Source organism: Gouania willdenowi, chromosome 21 (assembly GCF_900634775.1).
Source record: "Gouania willdenowi chromosome 21, fGouWil2.1, whole genome shotgun sequence".
Classification (NCBI taxonomy): domain Eukaryota; kingdom Metazoa; phylum Chordata; class Actinopteri; order Blenniiformes; family Gobiesocidae; genus Gouania; species Gouania willdenowi.
The window spans coordinates 6,862,310-6,883,543 of record NC_041064.1 but is presented as its reverse complement, the minus strand read 5'-3'; the positions used below and the strand labels follow the sequence as shown (position 1 = coordinate 6,883,543).

Here is a 21,234-nt window from a genome sequence, read left to right as displayed (position 1 = left end):
GTGCACATTTGCTGCCAGTTAACAGCACATCGCAACAACACAGCCCTAATATGAACGAACATGGCATGGAGATATAACCACAAGGAGTCAGAATTTGCAACTAAATCACCATTGATCTCACAATAGGCTATATACATATCATATCAAATTTTTTTCTTTATGAAATCACAATTTTATCACAATTTTTTTTCATTCAGATCATTTAGACTATTTTTAAGTTATTTGCCATTAAAACAAACCAATTCAACGCCATAAAACCATCACCCTCAATGGAAAAAAGGGATAAAAGATCATTTAAGTCAGGGTAATTTTCACATTTAAAAAAAAAAATGGAAATAATTTATCAAACTGGTTCCAAGTACAATTAACATCAAACAAAAAGGCTGACATGTTCATTCATTCACACACAGTCTTTTTTACTTTGTTTAACTAAAGTGGTGTAGCATTAGCAACACTTGCTACATAACAAGGCAGCAGATTAGTCTAGTGATTAGGCCCAAGCCTCACGAGCTGGCGAAGGGCCTCTTGCTCTCAGAGTGGCCACAATACAAGGGAAGGGGCGAACGCCACGTGCCCGTCAGTGACCAGGGACCCTTGTCATTTCGTAGTGGTGGTGAAGGTGGCACGGTGAGGGCGACGCGATGAAGGCGCCGCGGCGAAGGCGAGGGCCGTTTATCGCCGCTTGTGGCTATATTTTCCATTTGTTATTGAGGTAACACACTCATGTTGATAAAATCCTACTTTAAACAGTCTTTTGAATGCCTCATTTCACACAGTTTTAACAATCATATCCTTTACAAGATAAAACATTACTGCTTTGGTTACATTAGGCCTGGTTGATATGGACCAATAGTCATAACTCTATATTTTTATTACAAAAATGGGTCAAAGTCCAGTGGATAAAAATGCTACAAAGACCCTTTTATTAATCACTAGCAGCATAATATCAACATTTTGAGGCACTTTTGATGTTCTGCTCATTGGCCGAATCAACTTGTGTTGGATTTATGTTTTTACTCTAATATTTATTCATTTTAAAATGATAGGTAAATTATATAACATAAAAAAATCTAAATAAATCACAACATTTTTTGGGGGTTTCTATGGGTATCCTAGGGGTAACTTCAGCGCCACCTAGCCCTTGCCTGGAACCGCCCGTGCCCACATCAAGTTAATAAATGGTAATTGAATCTTTAAAAAAAAGAAGAAGAAGAAGAAAAAAAAAACAAGCATAAACTCTTATAATCGACTATATCTGTAACAAACTCAAATATTCATTTTGTTGACTAAAACTAGACTATAACTGAAATAGTCCTGATGACTAGATTTTGATTAAAACTAAGTTGCATTTTAGTCAAAAGACTATGACTAAAACTAATCAAAATCTGCTGTCAAAAGTAACACACCTATGATGCTGATGGAGTTTAAAGTAAACAAACAAACAGATAAATTAATTAATTAATATTTTTAAGGTGACTCTCAGCTAATGCAGGACATTCCACTGTATTGCCAGCAGAAATTTGGTTTGGTTGCTCTCTTAGGAATGCAAAATTCAGCACGGTTCTCCAAGTGCAGTGCTAGAGCATGCCTCTTTAAGTCTGTGGTCATTTGACAGAACAACTTTAGCAAAACTCCTAATAACTGAAGACCTGATTTTGGATGATAAAGGCCTGAAAACTAAAACTGTTTGAAATGACACAATCCGTGCTATACATTACAAATTCAATGAGTATATACTGTCTACTATATACAATGAGTATGATTAGGATGATGACTGTTCCCACTGAAGTACAGTATACTTCCAACTTTCCCAAGATGCATTTGGAACCTACAACGACAAAAACCTGAATCACACTGAGACTAAATATCTCTGTTCTGAAAGTATTTTAAGTGAGAAAGTGACCAAGTAGAATATAAACATGTGCTCATTAGATCCAAAAAACTCGCGGAAACACATTTCATGCCGACATTTCTGAGATTTTCGGAGACCCGCAATTGCACTACTGACAAAACTTCTGGTTACCTTCAGAACAAGAGTAAAAGTGCTAAAAAAAAAAACAAAACAAAATGGAAGACAAGAAGAGATGCTTTTGTTTTGAAAAGGGGATGTTTGTTTTTTAGTTTGAAGCCGGTCCCAAGATGATTTTACATTCCGCTCACAATGCATCATGGGGCGGTTGACTATGACCATAGTGCCCACTGTGCAGAGTGTGCCCACTGTGCATAGTGTGCCCACTGTGCATACTGCAAAAATGTCCCCATGTAGTATACATCTGGGTATTTCTTGAGTACTTAATCTTTCCATGCTGTCTAATGTAAATGCACTACATGCTAATTTCAGCATGTAGTGGCTGTCCTACGGCCTAGAACAGCCACAGAGTTTCATCACCAGATACACAGTGAGATAATATCAGCAGCAGCTCTTCGCTGAAGGAAAAGTGGAAGGTCTAGGCCTACAGACAATGACTGAAGATGTTCAAACGATACTTAGCTTAGCTTATAGCCAAAAGAGGGACGAGAGCAGCAGGAGCTGAGACTTTATCTACCAAAGCCTGACACTGCTACCGGATTGAGGCCAGAAGATGTTCAAGAAGAAATGTTAATTGTTTGCAAGGCCAGCACATTTTTACAGTTCAGACTGTGTACAAGACCTTCAAGACCTTTAATTAAACATGTTGGGCAAGAGAAAATGTTAAAATGCCGTGTGCTAAATGGCAAAGATTAGCAAAGACGGGATGATTTTTAATGCTAGAAACTCAGATTTTCTTGCTCACAAACTGCAGATATTAAAGAAGAGGTGATGAAGAGTGAAGGCTCACCTCATGTTCTTCCAAAAATAAAAACTCTATTTTTTTATTTTCTGCATGTATATGTATGACTAAATTCACCCAACAATCTCCTGGCTATACAATGTAATGCCAATCATTAGTTTGATCAAAGTTAAACGACCTGTTGAAGTCATTTCCAAAGGGACCGTCCTGTTTACGCACCAGTGATTAATAACATAATGTCCAGTTGAAATCCAGAGACAAACACTACCTGATGCAAATCCCCTCGGTCCAAATTAAACACGAGTAAACACAATGATTGGGCCTCAGGGTCATCAGTCCATTCCCACTGTTTAATCCCCAGGACATTAATTTATGGTGGATGTTCCGTAGTGGGATGTACCTGTGTAAACGTTCACAGCTCTGGGAGATGGACACTGATGATAGAAGCTGAGTGACAAAAATATGGAAAAATCTTACTTTTCATTGTCTGATTGGTGGAAAATCAGCTTAACAACTTTATTTCTACACATTTTGGAAACTTAACGGGATCCTCAACCCAAATGTTAAAGACAGCTCAACTGAAAGACAGAAAGTTTTCTCAGGAGGAATGAGAGGTTGCAACTAAAGGTCAACATGTTTGACAAACTAGTGATTACTCAAGGAAGTTCTCCATTCACGTAACTCAAACTGGTTTAATGAGATTAAAGGAATCCGATGGTTCCCGTGGCAACGTAGACTTTCCTGTTTTAAGGTGTCTTCCTTGTTCAGCTGAAGACATGTGTAGGTCTGTAGTTTAAAATGGATGATAGTGGAATCAAAATACTGCCCCTACTGACATTTCTCACTTCCCATTTCTCCTTTACTGGTACATGTAACATCAAAATCTGTCCACCATTAAAAATATTGACATTACGTCCAAGTAGCTACTGATAAGCACTAAAATGTTACATTAAAATGCTCTTTCACCATTAACTCTCAGTGACGAGCTCAAGGCCACAGTGTCCGAGACCAAGACTTGCCCGAGACCAGAACGCACCAAGACCAAGACAACACCAAGACTTTTGGGAGTCAAGACCAAGTCAAGACCGAGACCAAAAGAAATCAGTTTTAATGTTAAAGAACATTATCTCCTTAGTTTTAGTATCCTTAAATACATTTGACACACAAAAAAGGTGTATACAACGCTATCAAAGCACAACATTTCAACTCTTAACAAATTAGTTTAACAAAATAAACTCTTGTATGTAATAAAAAACCACTGATAAGTCCATAATTATTTTAAATATCTGAAAATAAGATGTTTATTTGTCAGGTGAATGTAAGTGTTTAAAGATATTTCTGAATAAAAATAAGATGGAGAGTCCCAGTTACTGATACATTAAAAGCTCAAACATACATATGTTTGTTATTTGTTTGAATAAACTCCTCTTTTTTCCTAATATTTCCTCAAAATGCATTTATATTAATCAATCTTACCTGGATGAAAAAAGTTAAACTATAAAAAGGGAAATAATATTAAAAAATGAGCATTTTTTTTACCATTTGGAGCAGCTAATTAAACCCTAGAGAAGAGTAAAGCTGTGATTGGACAGAGAGAGTTTGTGACAGAAAAATAAAAGTAGTGCCACGGTGAGGCGTCTCCTGCAGTGGAGGAGAGTTGGTGCTGGGTAAGATGGTGCTGCACTATCCATTGGGTTGATCAGTTCTTAATCAGTCTTTATGTGTGAATGATGATCAATAGAAGTGTGTTTGAGTTTCAGTTGTTAGGGCTGGACGATGTGACGAAGGAACAAAGGTTCGTTCTGTTCTTTCTCACTCTGCTGAGTTATGTTGTAATCCTGTTTGTGAATCTCACGCTCATTGTAACGATTGTCGTGGAGGAGAAGCTTCATCAACCCATGTACATTTTCCTCTGTAATCTATGCACTAACAGCCTCTACGGCACAGCAGCTTTCTACCCCAAGTTTCTTTTTGACTTCTTCTCCAAATCTCCGACGATATCCTACAGCGGCTGTCTGCTGCAGGCCTTTGTCATTTACTCTTACGCAACAACCGATTTTTCAGTTCTGGTACTGATGGCGTACGACCGATACTTGGCCATCTGCCGACCACTAGACTATCACTCCGTTATGACCAAGAAAAGGATTGCTGTGTTGGTTTTCCTCTCCAGATTGGTGCCATTGTTCTGCCAGAGTATTCTACTGATAATGACCTCCATGCTGGAGCTGTGTGACAACCACATACAAAAACTTTACTGTGAAAACTGGTCAGTCGTCAAGCTTTCGTGCAGTTCCATCACAAACAACAACATCGTTGGCTTTATTTTGATATTTTTCTATCTGAGCCACAGTCTATTCATTGTGTGTTCCTATGTGAAGGTGATCAAATCGGCTTTAAAGTCCAAAGAGGGCAGGACGAAGTTCACGCAGACGTGTGTACCTCATTTATTGTGTTTGCTCAACGTCACATGTGCTCTGATGTTTGACGTCATGTACACCCGCTACGGTTCAGCGAGTGGGCTGCAGAGTGTGAAAAACTTCATGGCCATTCAGTTTCTGGTGGTGCCACCCATTTTAAATCCAATCATATACGGACTGAAGCTGACTCAGGTTCGTAACAGTGTTTTTCGCTTGTGTAGAAGACAGAAGAAAGACCTGAGCTGATAGACTGAAAGCTACCAAGCTGTAGTTTCTTCCAATAATACACCACAGAATGTCAACCTCTTATTGTTTTTGCTGGTTTTTTCATTTCTGATTAAAAATGATATTGATATACTATAAATTGCTCATCAAAGCAACAGTGAAACAAACTTAAAGAGGATTTTTTTATATATATATTTAGAGCAGAGGTGTCAAACTCATTTTTCCACCATGGGCCTAATATAGATCAGTTTAAAATCAAGTGGGCTGCAGTTTTTAAGGAAATTTTTAGGTGAAATCATGAAATATTGCTCTAAAAATGTGTATTTTGTAGTATTTAGGTGAGAGTCTACAAAAACTGTGAAAGGGATTTTTTAATTTCATAGATTGTGATGACATTATTGGAACCAACTCTTTTCTGCTATAAGTTGCATGTTCTCCTCATGCTCACATATACGGACTGAAGCTGACTTAGTTTTGTAACAGTGTTTATTTTTGCTTGTGTAGAAAACAGAAGAAAGACCTGAGCTGTAGTTTCTTCCTATAATACATCACAGAATGTCAACCTCTTATTGTTTTTGATGGTTTGTTCATTTCCGATTGAAAATGATGTTGATGTTCATCAAAGCAACAGTGAAACATACTCAATGGAGATGTTTTAGAGCAGAGGTTTGTGACATTATTGTGCCCTTATTTGCATTTCCACATGTAAATAATTTATACATCCAAGCAATAAATGAAAGATAGCAGTCCCTTTAAGATCTTCACTTCTAAATGTATTCATTTTGTGACCAATATTTGGTCATTTTTAGGGGAATTTTCCAGCTTGTTTGTGAGAAATTGTCACATTTCAGAAAAATGTAGGATTTTTTCCAAAATCTGCACTTAAAAAATCACTGCGGTCTTGTGATAAAAACGTGTTAATGTTAAAGAACATTATCTCCTTAGTTTTAGTGTCTTTTAAATACATTTGACAAACAAAAAAATGTGTCTACAACGCCATCAAAGCACAACATTTCAAGTCTTAAATTAGTTTAACAAAATTCTTGGAAAAAATAAACTCTTGTATGTATTAAAAAGCCACTGATAAGTCCATAATTATTTTAAATATCTGAAAATAAGATGTTTATTTGTCAGGTGAATGTAAGCGTTTAGAGAGATTTCTGACTAGAAATAAGATGGAAAGTCCCAGTTACTGATACATTAAAAGCTCAAACATACTCGGGCAGACCCAGCGCACAACGAACTCAGCGCGGACATTCCGCTGTCCTCAGAGCTTACATACTTGGGCGCACTGCAGCGTAGTAGTTTCCATTAAAATCCTACATATCCCATGATTCTTAGCGCTTCTCTGTAGTCCTTGTACTCCTGGGACGTGTTTTAAAGGTGTTGCTACTGTTGTAGCTCATCTGCCAGTTTCTCCTCTGAGCTCGTGTTCATCTCTCCTGCTCTGTTTCACCAGGCGGTGAAAAGCAGGTTGCTGTTATATTCAATGCGGGTCGATACAATGCCGAGCAGTGTTTTGTGTGACACTAAGACGCGGAGAAGTCCTCGCAGTCATAAAATCTGAGCTTTGCATTTAATTGGCCAAGCGGACTTTGTTTTTACCGGTGTCTGTCCAAGTATGTTTGAGCCTTAAGGCAACACAAAATATATAATATATAATATATAAATATTTCCAAGGAGAAAGAACAATAATCAGTGAGCCAATATATTAATAGAAATGTCAACATGAATTAGTCAGAAACGGATCAACTGCAAATACCATCAAATTCCCAACCTGAACAAGTTCAGCAACAAAATACAAAAACAACTACAAATTCAAGCTCGCCACCTCTCGCCACCACACCTCCCACTTGTGTGTAGTGGTGTGTATCACTCAGTCACAACATCGGGAAGGTTGCAATCATCACTGGGTGGAGTAACACATGTATCAAACATATTTATCTTTTTTTTAAATTAAGTTCTCCTTATTATCACAATAAAGTTGAAGAAGAGCAAAAATCAGAACTGGTCTTGATGGAAAATCAGAATCTGAGCAGTCAGAGACCGAGGCAAGACCAAGACCAATAAAAGTTGGTCTCGAAACCAAGACTGGTCTCGAGTACTACAACACTAGGAAGCAGAAAAACGAAAAATAGTCCTGATGTTATGACAACAACATATATGAACACTGATTGGCTGAAATCTCCAAAATGATGATGCCCACATATAAAGATATGACACGTTTGAGGCTAAAAGTTGACATAAATAACTACAAAGACTAGGGATGTAAGGATTCACTCAACTCCCGATACAATTCGATTCACGATACGATTCTCTCACGATTTATTTTACAAAACGGGACTGTAGAAAAATGATGACTGAAAAATATTCCTTTATTTTTTTGGGGAAAAAAACTATACTGTTTTCCTTTTATTTTTCATTGTCAAAAGAATCTCTTGTTAAACTATTCAAAACAATGCAATTTAACTAAAAATAAATCTTGAATGAAATAAATAAAGGAATAATACACATGAAGAAGCCTAATAATTTGAATTCTGGTTCTATAGTAAACAATACAAAACTGCATAATAGTTCTTTTTCTTTTTAAAAGTGAAACTGAAAATGTATTTTGTGCCTTAACAATTGGACTAAAAAAAAACAAAAACAAAAAAAAAAACAGTCATTTCACTGTATTTAGGTCCGATATTTGTTTGGACCAGCAGAGGGCGCTGGTAACTCAGTGGTCGGTTGGCACGCAGATATCTTGCAGTGAAGAGGAGATGCTATGCTAGCAGACAGCTAATAGAAAAACGTGACTTTTACAGATATTCACGTAATATTACAGATATTTCTTTGGTGCTAAAGGGGTAAGGAATCATTTATGAACATGTTTAAAAGTAGAAGGCGGCCAGAAAGAAAGTATTAGCAGATTCCGCCCGCCGTCAAAACTTCTGTATGGTTTAAAAAAAGTACTGCGATTCAATTTTCACAGTATCGATGTGAATCGTGATACCCATGAATTGATTTTTAACTGCCTTACGATTAATCGTTACATCCCTAACAAAGACTTATCTTAGTCCTATTTCCTTGGCCTTGAATAAATGAAGCATCCAAACTGCTATAAACATATCTGATTGTGAACGCTGGTGTCTTAGGAATATTTTAATGAACTGTTTCCAATTCAATGCCATCTTTGTGAACACGTACAACTGTGGAGCTCTTAGCTGCTTTTTTCTCAATAGAGACTAGTGACAAATGTACTTTATCTTGTGTTATTGGAGAGTTTTCTGATGTTTTAGAGACAAGTACATGAATGCAAATATCAATCTCTCGTTAGTGTAGTCCAAAGCATCAGCTGGTCAAAAGTCATTATAGATTTTTGACCAAATGATGCCAAAAAACTACATACTGCAGCTTTAACTTGGGTAAACCTTAGAGTTTGCCTTGAGTAGAAAGAATTTGTGCATATCAGAGAGGAGATTTCAGAGGAGCCTGCCGACATGCAAACGTGTCAAAAAAAACAAAAATAAATGTAATTTGAAAAGAGGTTCGAGGTACAGAAATAAGCGGGTACAGGAAATTATAACTGTGAATGCTGCTGAAGTTCTGTTGTTTTGTATATTATTGTGTATTTGTACTATTTTTGTGTATATTTTTTCTCTATTTTCATTTGTTTTTCTATTTTTTTAATAATATTCTTTTTGACTCTATTTGTTCTTTAAGGGCTTAATGGGGAACTTGAAGATGCTATTTCGTTATGTACATAATGACAAATAAAGTATTGTTGAATCCTTTATTTCTTGAATCCCTAAATGAACAAATATTTGTATAAAAAAGCTTTCCTGGTTTGTGTCAACTTTACTCCCTACAAACAACATTTGCACTTCAAACCGATTCTATTGAGAGTCCACAAAACGAACATTAAAATCAACATCTTATCATATTTAGTCTTTAAAGTCATGATCAATGACATTTTTTTACGTCACCTGCTCCTATATTAAACCATGTCTCGTTTAACGTTTGTTATTTGTTTGATTAAACTCCTCTTTTTTCCTAATATTTCCTCAAAATGCATTTATATTAATCGATCTTACCTGGATGAATAAAGTAAAAATATAAAAAGGGAAATAATATTAAAAAATGAGCATTTTTTTTACCATTTGGAGCAGCTAATTAAACCCTAGAGAAGAGTAAAGCTGTGATTGGACAGAGAGAGTTTGTGACAGAAAAATAAAAGTAGCGCCACATTGAGGCGTCTCCTGCAGTGGAGGAGAGTTGGTGCTGGGTAAGAAGGTGCTGCACTATCCATTGGGTTGATCAGTTCTTAATCAGTCTTTATCTGTGAATGATGATTAATGGAAGTGTGTTTGAGTTTCAGTTGTTAGGGCTGGACGATGTGACGAAGGAACAAAGGTTCGTTCTGTTCTTTCTCACTCTGCTGAGTTATGTTGTAATCCTGTTTGTGAATCTCACGCTCATTGTTACGATTGTCGTGGAGGAGAAGCTTCATCAACCCATGTACATTTTCCTCTGTAATCTATGCACTAACAGCCTCTACGGCACAGCTGCTTTCTACCCCAAGTTTCTTTTTGACTTCTTCTCCAAATCTCCGACGATATCCTACAGTGGCTGTCTGCTGCAGGTCTTTGTCATTTACTCTTATGCAACAACCGATTTTTCAGTTCTGGTACTGATGGCGTACGACCGATACTTGGCCATCTGCCGACCACTAGACTATCACTCCGTTATGACCAAGAAAAGGATTGCTGTGTTGGTTTTCCTCTCCAGATTGGTGCCATTGTTCTGCCAGAGTGCTGTAGTGATAATGACCTCCACGCTGGAGCTGTGTGACAACCACATACAAAAACTTTACTGTGAAAATTGGTCAGTCATCAAGCTTTCGTGCAGTTCCATCACAAACAACAACATCGTTGGCTTTATTGTGATATTTTTCTATCTGAGCCACAATCTTTTCATTGTGTGTTCCTATGTGAAGGTGATCAAATCGGCTTTAAAGTCCAAAGAGGGCAGGACGAAGTTCACGCAGACGTGTGTACCTCATTTATTGTGTTTGCTCAACGTCACATGTGCTATGATGTTTGACGTCATGTACGCCCGCTACGGTTCAGCGAGTGGGCTGCAGAGTGTGAAAAACTTCATGGCCATTCAGTTTCTGTTGGTGCCACCCATTTTAAATCCAATCATATACGGACTGAAGCTGACTCAGGTTCGTAACAGTGTTTTTCGCTTGTGTAGAAGACAGAAGAAAGACCTGAGCTGATAGACTGAAAGCTACCAAGCTGTAGTTTCTTCCAATAATACACCACAGAATATCAACCTCTTATTGTTTTTGCTGGTTTTTTCATTTCTGATTAAAAATGATATTGATATACTATAAATTGCTCATTAAAGCAACAGTGAAACAAACTTAAAGAGGATTTTTTATATATATATATTTAGAGCAGAGGTGTCAAACTCATTTTTCCACCATGGGCCTAATATAGATCAGTTTAAAATCAAGTGGGCTGCAGTTTTTAAGGGAATTTTTAGGTGAAATCATGAAATATTGCTCTAAAAATGTGTATTTTGTAGTATTTAGGTGAGAGGCTACAAAAACTGTGAAAGGGATTTTTTAATTTCATAGATTGTGATGACATTATTGGAACCAGCTCTTTTCTGCTATAAGTTGCATGTTCTCCTCATGCTCACATATACGGACTGAAGCTGACTTAGGTTTGTAACAGTGTTTATTTTTGCTTGTGTAGAAAACAGAAGAAAGACCTGAGCTGTAGTTTCTTCCTATAATACACCACAGAATGTCAACCTCTTATTGTTTTTGATGGTTTGTTCATTTCTGATTGAAAATGATGTTGATGTTCATCAAAGCAACAGTGAAACATACTCAATGGAGATGTTTTAGAGCAGAGGTTTGTGACATTATTGTGCCCTTATTTGCATTTCCACATGTAAATAATTTATACATCCAAGCAATAAATGAAAGATAGCAGTCCCTTTAAGATCTTCACTTCTAAATGTATTCATTTTGTGACCAATATTTGGTCATTTTTAGGGGAATTTTGTGGGCTTGTTTGTGAAAAATGTAGGATTTTTTCCAAAATCTGCACTTAAAAAATCACTGCGGTCTTGTGATCAAAACGTGTTAATGTTAAAGAACATTATCTCCTTAGTTTTAGTGTCTTTTAAATACATTTGACAAACAAAAAAATGTGTCTACAACGCCATCAAAGCACAACATTTCAAGTCTTAAATTAGTTTAACAAAATTCTTGGAAAAAATAAACTCTTGTATGTATTAAAAAGCCACTGATAAGTCCATAATTATTTTAAATATCTGAAAATAAGATGTTTATTTGTCAGGTGAATGTAAGCGTTTAGAGAGATTTCTGACTAGAAATAAGATGGATAGTCCCAGTTACTGATACATTAAAAGCTCAAACATACTCGGGCAGACCCAGCGCACAACGAACTCAGCGCGGACATTCCGCTGTCCTCAGAGCTTACATACTTGGGCGCACTGCAGCGTAGTAGTTTCCATTAAAATCCTACATATCCCATGATTCTTAGCGCTTCTCTGTAGTCCTTGTACTCCTGGGACGTGTTTTAAAGGTGTAGCTACTGTTGTAGCTCATCTGCCAGTTTCTCCTCTGAGCTCGTGTTCATCTCTCCTGCTCTGTTTCACCAGGCGGTGAAAAGCAGGTTGCTGTTATATTCAATGCGGGTCGATACAATGCCGAGCAGTGTTTTGTGTGACACTAAGACGCGGAGAAGTCCTCGCAGTCATAAAATCTGAGCTTTGCATTTAATTGGCCTAGCGGATTTTGTTTTACCGGTGTCTGTCCAAGTATGTTTGAGCCTTAAGGCAACACAAAATATATAATATATAATATATAAATATTTCCAAGGAGAAAGAACAATAATCAGTGAGCCAATATATTAATAGAAATGTCAACATGAATTAGTCAGAAAAGGATCAACTGCAAATACCATCAAATTCCCAACCTGAACAAGTTCAGCAACAAAATACAAAAACAACTACAAATTCAAGCTCGCCACCTCTCGCCACCACACCTCCCACTTGTGTGTAGTGGTGTGTATCACTCAGTCACAACATCGGGAAGGTTGCAATCATCACTGGGTGGAGTAACACATGTATCAAACATATTTATCTTTTTTTTAAATTAAGTTCTCCTTATTATCACAATAAAGTTGAAGAAGAGCAAAAATCAGAACTGGTCTTGATGGAAAATCAGAATCTGAGCAGTCAGAGACCGAGGCAAGACCAAGACCAATAAAAGTTGGTCTCGAAACCAAGACTGGTCTCGAGTACTACAACACTAGGAAGCAGAAAAACGAAAAATAGTCCTGATGTTATGACAACAACATATATGAACACTGATTGGCTGAAATCTCCAAAATGATGATGCCCACATATAAAGATATGACACGTTTGAGGCTAAAAGTTGACATAAATAACTACAAAGACTAGGGATGTAAGGATTCACTCAACTCCTGATACAATTCGATTCACGATACGATTCTCTCACGATTTATTTTACAAAACGGGACTGTAGAAAAATGATGACTGAAAAATATTCCTTTATTTTTTGGGGGGAAAAAAACTATACTGTTTTCCTTTTATTTTTCATTGTCAAAAGAATCTCATTAAACTATTCAAAACAATGCAATTTAACTAAAAATAAATCTTGAATGAAATAAATAAAGGAATAATACAAATGAAGAAGCCTAATAATTTAAATTCTGGTTCTATAGTAAACAATACAAAACTGCATAATAGTTCTTTTTCTTTTTAAAAGTGCAACTGAAAATGTATTTTGTGCCTTAACAATTGGACTAAAAAAAACAAAAACAAAAACAGTCATTTCACTGTATTTAGGTCCGATATTTGTTTGGACCAGCAGAGGGCGCTGGTAACTCAGTGGTCGGTTGGCACGCAGATATCTTGCAGTGAAGAGGAGATGCGATGCTAGCAGACAGAGCTAGTAGAAAAACGTGACTTTTACAGATATTCACGTAATATTACAGATATTTTTTCAGTGCTAAAGGGGTAAGGAATCATTTATGAACATGTTTAAAAGTAGAAGGCGGCCAGAAAGAAAGTATTAGCAGATTCCGCCCGCCGTCAAAACTTCTGGATGGTTTAAAAAAAGTACTGCGATTCAATTTTCACAGTATCGATGTGAATCGTGATACCCATGAATCGATTTTTAACTGCCTTACGATTAATCGTTACATCCCTAACAAAGACTTATCTTAGTCCTATTTCCTTGGCCTTGAATAAATGAAGCATCCAAACTGCTATAAACATATCTGATTGTGAACGCTGGTTTCTTAGGAATATTTTAATGAACTGTTTCCAATTCAATGCCATCTTTGTGAACACGTACAACTGTGGAGCTCTTAGCTGCTTTTTTCTCAATAGAGACTAGTGACAAATGTACTTTATCTTGTGTTATTGGAGAGTTTTCTGATGTTTTAGAGACAAGTACATGAATGCAAATATCAATCTCTAGTTAGTGTAGTCCAAAGCAGCAGCTGGTCAAAAGTCATTATAGATTTTTGACCAAATGATGCCAAAAAACTACATACTGCAGCTTTAACTTGGGTAAACCTTAGAGTTTGCCTTGAGTAGAAAGAATTTGTGCAAATCAGAGAGGAGATTTCAGAGGAGCCTGCCGACATGCAAACATGTCAATAATAACAAAAATAAATGTAATTTGAAAAGAGGTTTGAGGTACAGAAATAAGCGGGTACAGGAAAATATAACTGTGAATGCTGCTGAAGTTCTGTTGTTTTGTATATTATTGTTTATTTGTACTATTTTTGTGTATAATTTTTCTCTATTTTCATTTGTTTTTCTATTTTTTTAATAATATTCTTTTTGACTCTATTTGTTCTTTAAGGGCTTAATGGGGAACTTGAAGATGCTATTTCGTTATGTACATAATGACAAATAAAGTATTGTTGAATCCTTTATTTCTTGAATCCCTAAATGAACAAATATTTGTATAAAAAAGCTTTCCTGGTTTGTGTCAACTTTACTCCCTACAAACAACATTTGCACTTCAAACCGATTCTATTGAGAGTCCACAAAACGAACATTAAAATCAACATCTTATCATATTTAGTCTTTAAAGTCATGATCAATGACATTTTTTTACGTCACCTGCTCCTATATTAAACCATGTCTCGTTTAACGTTTGTTATTTGTTTGATTAAACTCCTCTTTTTTCCTAATATTTCCTCAAAATGCATTTATATTAATCAATCTTACCTGGATGAAAAAAGTTAAAATATAAAAAGGGAAATAATATTAAAAAATGAGCATTTTTTTTACCATTTGGAGCAGCTAATTAAACCCTAGAGAAGAGTAAAGCTGTGATTGGACAGAGAGAGTTTGTGACAGAAAAATAAAAGTAGCGCCACGGTGAGGCGTCTCCTGTAGTGGAGGAGAGTTGGTGCTGGGTAAGAAGGTGCTGCACTATCCATTGGGTTGATCAGTTCTTAATCAGTCTTTATCTGTGAATGATGATTAATGGAAGTGTGTTTGAGTTTCAGTTGTTAGGGCTGGACGATGTGACGAAGGAACAAAGGTTCGTTCTGTTCTTTCTCACTCTGCTGAGTTATGTTGTAATCCTGTTTGTGAATCTCACGCTCATTGTTACGATTGTCGTGGAGGAGAAGCTTCATCAACCCATGTACATTTTCCTCTGTAATCTATGCACTAACAGCCTCTACGGCACAGCAGCTTTCTACCCCAAGTTTCTTTTTGACTTCTTCTCCAAATCTCCGACGATATCCTACAGCGGCTGTCTGCTGCAGGCCTTTGTCATTTACTCTTACGTAGCAACCGATTTTTCAGTTCTGGTACTGATGGCGTACGACCGATACTTGGCCATCTGCCGACCACTAGACTATCACTCCGTTATGACCAAGAAAAGGATTGCTGTGTTGGTTTTCCTCTCCAGATTGGTGCCATTGTTCTGCCTGAGTGTTCCACTGATAATGACCTCCACGCTGGAGCTGTGTGACAACCACATACAAAAACTTTACTGTGAAAACTGGTCAGTCGTCAAGCTTTCGTGCAGTTCCATCACAAACAACAACATCGTTGGCTTTATTGTGATATTTTTCTATCTGAGCCACAATCTTTTCATTGTGTGTTCCTATGTGAAGGTGATCAAATCGGCTTTAAAGTCCAAAGAGGGCAGGACGAAGTTCACGCAGACGTGTGTACCTCATTTATTGTGTTTGCTCAACGTCACATGTGCTATGATGTTTGACCTCATGTACGCCCGCTACGGTTCAGCGAGTGGGCTGCAGAGTGTGAAAAACTTCATGGCCATTCAGTTTCTGTTGGTGCCACCCATTTTAAATCCAATCATATACGGACTGAAGCTGACTCAGGTTCGTAACAGTGTTTTTCGCTTGTGTAGAAGACAGAAGAAAGACCTGAGCTGATAGACTGAAAGCTACCAAGCTGTAGTTTCTTCCAATAATACACCACAGAATGTCAACCTCCCACTTGAGTGGGCTGCAGTTTTTAAGGGAATTTTTTGGTGAAATCATGAAATATTGCTCTGAAAATGTGTATTTTGTAGTATTTAGGTGAGAGTTGTTCAATTAAAAGAAACACTACAGTAAACACTTTCATATATTATGTCATTCACATAATTTCAGGCAAATGAAAATTAGGAAACATTTTCTAATGCTACAAAAACTGTGAAAGGGATTTTTTAATTTCATAGATTGTGATGACATTATTGGAACCAACTCTTTTCTGCTATAAGTTGCATGTTCTCCTCATGCTTACATATACGGACTGAAGCTGACTTAGGTTTGTAACAGTGTTTATTTTTGCTTGTGTAGAAAACAGAAGAAAGACCTGAGCTGTAGTTTCTTCCTATAATACACCACAGAATGTCAACCTCTTATTGTTTTTGATGGTTTGTTCATTTCCAATTGAAAATGATGTTGAGATGTTTTAGAGCAGAGGTTTGTGACATTATTGTGCCCTTATTTGCATTTCCACATATAATAAATGAAAGATAGCAGTCCCTGTAAGAGCTTCACTTCAAAATGTATGCATTTTGTGACCAATATTTGGACATTTTTAGGGGAATTTTCCAGCTTGTTTGTGAGAAATTGTCATATTTCAGAAAAATGTAGGATTTTTTCCAAAATCTGTACTTAAAAAATCACTGCGGTCTTGTGATAAAAACGTGTTAATGTTAAAGAACATTATTGCTTTAGTTTTAGTATTTTTTCAATACATTTGACACACAAAAAGGTGTCTACAACGCTATCAAAACACAACATTTCAACTCTTAACAAATTAGTTTAACAAAATTCTTGGAAAAAATAAACTCTTGTATGTATTAAAAAGCCACTGATAAGTCAATAATTATCTCAAATATCTGTTAATAAGATGTTTATTTGTCAGGTGAATGTAAGTGTTTAGAGATATTTTTGACTAGAAAGAAGATGGATAGTCCCAGTTACTGATACATTAAAAGCTCAAACATACTCGGGCAGACCCACGTTTGAGGCCAAAAGTTGACATAAATAAGCACAAAGACTTATCTTAGTCCTATTTCCTTGGCCTTGAGTGAATGAAGCATCCAAACTGCGATAAACATATGTGATTGAGAACACTGGTGTCTCAGGAATATTTTAATGAATCTGGAATATATTTACAAAAAGATAATTCTCTTTGAAGGATCATCGTAATAATTCACAGTGCTCCTGTACTCATTGGAAATGGAAATAATTATTATTTAAAGCTGCAGTATGTAGAATCGTGAGAAGCTCCCCCTCAACCCTCCTCTGTTTCCAATTCACTGCCATCCTTGTGAACGCTACAACTGTGGAGCTCTTAGCAACATTTTTCTCAATAGAGATGAGTGACAAATGTACTTTATCTTGTGTTATTGGAGAGTTTTCTCATGTTTTAGAGACAAGTACATGAATGCACTGAATGCACGTATCAATCTTTAGGTTATGTATATAACCCTGGTTCTATGAGTAATATGAGTGAGATGTCTCACTATGGGATGCAACCTCTGTCTGCATTCCTCAGAAGCATTTATTTCAATCTGCCACTCCTGATTGGCCGGTGAAGCGTGTTCGTCCGCTAGGGGGTCATCCACCTCCTATAAAAGGAGGACACAGACACACGCGCGCTATTAAAAATAAGCACATCTTCTCCTTGTTCGAGCAAGAAGGGTTGTCTGGTGAGACATGCCACTCATAATACTTGTAGAACCGGAGATATATACATAATCTAAAGTTCTATTTCATAATTTTGAGAGATATCTTACTATGGGATATGGAAACTCCCACAGTGCAGACATGCTTATCGAGCGGTACCAGCCTCCAGGCAGAAACGTCCAGCTTGTAAAAGCAGACAAATGTGAGGGGCGAGGTCCAACTCGCCGCTGCACAGATATCCTGAACAGACACTCACCTGAACAAAGCCCAAGATGTGGCAAGACCCCGAGTCGAGTGTGCACGCAGACCCACAGGCGGCTGCAAACCCTGACATGAGTAAGCCAATGCAATAGCCTCCACCACCCAGTGTGACAGGCATTGCTTGGGTCTCAGGATGATCCTCGCTTCACCTGGGAAAAGCTGAGCGCACGACAGATGAACCAAGAGCTCATTGATGTCACTGACCCTCTTGGCTGAAGCCAGAGCCAGTAACAAGACAGCCTTAAGAGAGGCAAACTTCAGGCCCACCTCCTCCAGTGGTTTGAAAGGAGGAGGTTTAAGTCCCTCCAAAACTACCGCCAGATCCCACGGTGGTATCAATGGTGTGGACACGGGGAGGAGCCTATGTGCTCCCTTCATAAACCGGCAGATCAGCGGGTGCTGACTGGCCAACTTATTCCCAAAGCCAACATGACAGGTGGCGATCACTGCCAAATACACTCTCACAGTGGAATAGGCTTTGTTTTTGTCAATCAGGTCCTGTAGAAATGACAAAATCACTCCCAACGAGCACTGAAAAGGGATGTGGTTCATCTGGAGGCACCACCCCTCAAATAGCCTCCACCTAGAGTCATAAAGTGAGGGTGCTCGAGCACTCTGTATGGTTGAAATCACACTCTGTGATAACATCACGGCTGACAGATTGAGCCACTCAGGGGCCGAGCCACTCAGGGGCTAAGCCCACAGCGCCAGACGGTCTGCACATGTGTGGAAATCTGTGCCCCTCCCCTGTGACAGCAGGTCCTTGTGCAGCGGGAGCTGCCAGGGACGTGCACACAACAGCTGGTAAATCAGTGCCATCGGGGGAAATGCGTAAAGAAACATGCGCGGCCAAACATGCGCTAGCGCAACTACGCCGAGGAGAGCCTCCGTGCTGCGCAGGGAGAAGAACATTGCACACTGCGTGTTTTCTTCCCCTGTGAACAGGCCCACCACGACCCGCCCGTAATGGGCCCACAGCTGCCGGAACACCTGTGTCTGCAGCATCCATTCCCCGTAAAGCGGCGCCCCCTGGATAACAGTACGGCACCCATGTTCATGATCCCCGGGAAGTGCGTCGCACTCCACAGGATCAGTTTGCGTGCCAGTGACAGCAACCGACTCGAGTGTAACCCGCCCTGACGGTTGATGTATGCCACCGCCGTGGTATTGTCCGTCCTCACCAGGACATAGTGGCCCCTGAGAGATGGATCAACGAGAGGAACACCGCTACCAGTTCCAAGTAATTTATGCGAGCGCACTGGAGGATCACATCCCAGCGACCCTTCACAGCCAAGCCCTTGTGGATCCCACCCCAGCCCATCAGGCTGGCTTCCGTGGGGACCACCTTTCTGGACGTAACAATGCCCATAAGCACCCGGTTTGTCAGGAAGCCCGGGACATGCCAGTGGCGCAGAGCCATGGCGCACTCTGGCGTAACCTCCGTGCGCCATGACGCACAGGATTGAGCCCATGTGAGGCCACCCACAGTTGAAAATTCCTCATGTGAAGGCGACCAAGGCGAATCACAAGGATGGCCAAAACCATCAACCTGAGTAAACAAAGGCACAATCTGAACTGAACAGATTTGTCCGCCCGAAACAATCTGAGACACGCGCCAAATGTCTTCACCCGCTCCGGTGACAGACGCGCGGGGAACAGCACTGAGCGTAGGGACAAACCTAGGAAATGTATTTCCTGTGCAGGGGACGACACGCCCTTTTCCGCATTCACCACAAATCCCAGATTTGACAGGTGATCCAACAGAATGCGCATGTGCGCCCTTGCCTTCACCTCTGATTGTGCCAAAAGCAGCCAATCATCCAGATACGTAGCCAAGCGAATGCCTCGCCTCCTCAGCAAAGCGATCGCAGCATCCGCGCAACACACAAGCACCCTCGGGCTCAAAGAGAGGCCGAACAGGAAAAAGCAAACCATAGGTACTTTCTGTGAGGGGGATATATTGGAACGTGGAAATACACGTCTTTGAGGTCGACAGACAAGAACCAATTGCCTTGTCGCACCAGACGCAGTAGGGAAGAATGCGTGAGTATCCTGAAGGTGTATTTCCTGAGGCACTTGTTCAGGGCCAGGATGGGATGGATCCCGGACCCCCCTCGTTTGAAGACCAGAAACTATCTGGAGTAGAACCCCTCCTGGGAGAGACTACTGCAACCGCTCCCCTGCGCAGCAGGGATGTGACCTCCTCCAGTAACACAGGCTGACTCTCTGTGGGCCCGAACGTGATTTACGCAGGTGAAACGGAGAGGGACAGATGCAAACTGTAGCCTGTAACCCTTCGATATCGTCAGTAACACCCAAGCCGGAGCTGCGAGCGCTCTCTATCTCTCTAGCCACAGGAAGAGAGATGTTGAGTGCTCTGGTGCACCCACTGAGAGAGGAGCCATACACGGAACGATTGCACCCTCTCTCGAAGGCCGCTCGTGCAGTTCAAGGCGGCCTAACAGTACAACGATCGAGCCCCCTTGCGGCGGCAGCGGGCCGTACGTCACCAGAGGGCCCATCCACGCGCGGTGGAGCCCTCTGCCGGCGGCCGCCCGACCAACAACATAGGAATCTCCTGCACACTGGAGGCGCCCCCTGCCGGTGGAACAGGGTAATACCCCCCAGAGTGAGCACACACTGCTCGTTCCAGGGGAAAGGGTGACGACTTTTTAACCGCTATGACTGACCAGGAGGGGGTCGGAGCCTCCCTGCAATTGGGAATAACGGGATCCTTCTACACCCTGGTTATAGTGGCAGACATTGCTTTCACATAAAGAGTCCCTGGCCTTTAGCTTAGGGGTGTGAGCAATGAACTCATCACTCTGTTTTGAACATGCGTGCGAGTGTGTGCTTGTGGACATGCAGGAGGGGGCAATAGCCGAGCGTCCTGCGGAACCAGTCTGTCTCTCCCGAACAGCAGAGGGCCAAGCCTTGGCAGAGGGGATGACGAGGCGTGAACAGCCCGAGAATGTACGGGTGAAAGCAAAGGGGACGAAGCTGGAAAACGAGGGATCATCAGTTTCATCATCAGAGGGGAAGAAAGCTATCATGCAGCCCTTTTCTTCCTCTTTGTCAGTGTGCACTGAGCAGGCTGTGCTAGAGCAGCAGCAGCCACCGGAGCTGCAGGGATACCGGGCCAAGTAGGCGGGCCTCATCGAGGCTGTGGCGGGGCCGGCCGGGGAACGGAAGGTCTCGCCGTTTTAACCAGCGGACCCGGAGGAAAAGCCCTTCATCGCGCCGATGGAGACGTGAGAGGGGGTTTACTGGGAGACAGAGGCGGAGAGCCTCATCGTCTCTCTTTTTCCGACAATCCCTTGGGGAACAACG

General features: G+C 39.9%; 3 protein-coding genes across 3 annotated transcripts; all 3 read left to right on the top strand.

Moving 5' to 3' along the window:
- The first annotated feature begins 4,498 nt into the window (after positions 1–4,498).
- On the top strand, positions 4,499–5,434 carry LOC114455447 (olfactory receptor 11A1-like). Its single transcript, XM_028436691.1, has one exon. It carries the CDS (start codon positions 4,499–4,501, stop codon positions 5,432–5,434), a length of 936 nt encoding a protein of 311 aa, XP_028292492.1.
- Positions 5,435–9,743: 4,309 nt separating this feature from the next.
- Positions 9,744–10,676, top strand: LOC114455467 (olfactory receptor 1-like). Its single transcript, XM_028436725.1, has one exon. The coding sequence runs from the start codon at positions 9,744–9,746 to the stop codon at positions 10,674–10,676; it is 933 nt and encodes a 310-aa protein (XP_028292526.1).
- A 4,285-nt stretch (positions 10,677–14,961) lies between these two features.
- LOC114455463 (olfactory receptor 1030-like) lies at positions 14,962–15,894 on the top strand. Its single transcript, XM_028436720.1, has one exon. The coding sequence runs from the start codon at positions 14,962–14,964 to the stop codon at positions 15,892–15,894; it is 933 nt and encodes a 310-aa protein (XP_028292521.1).
- Positions 15,895–21,234: the final 5,340 nt, after the last annotated feature.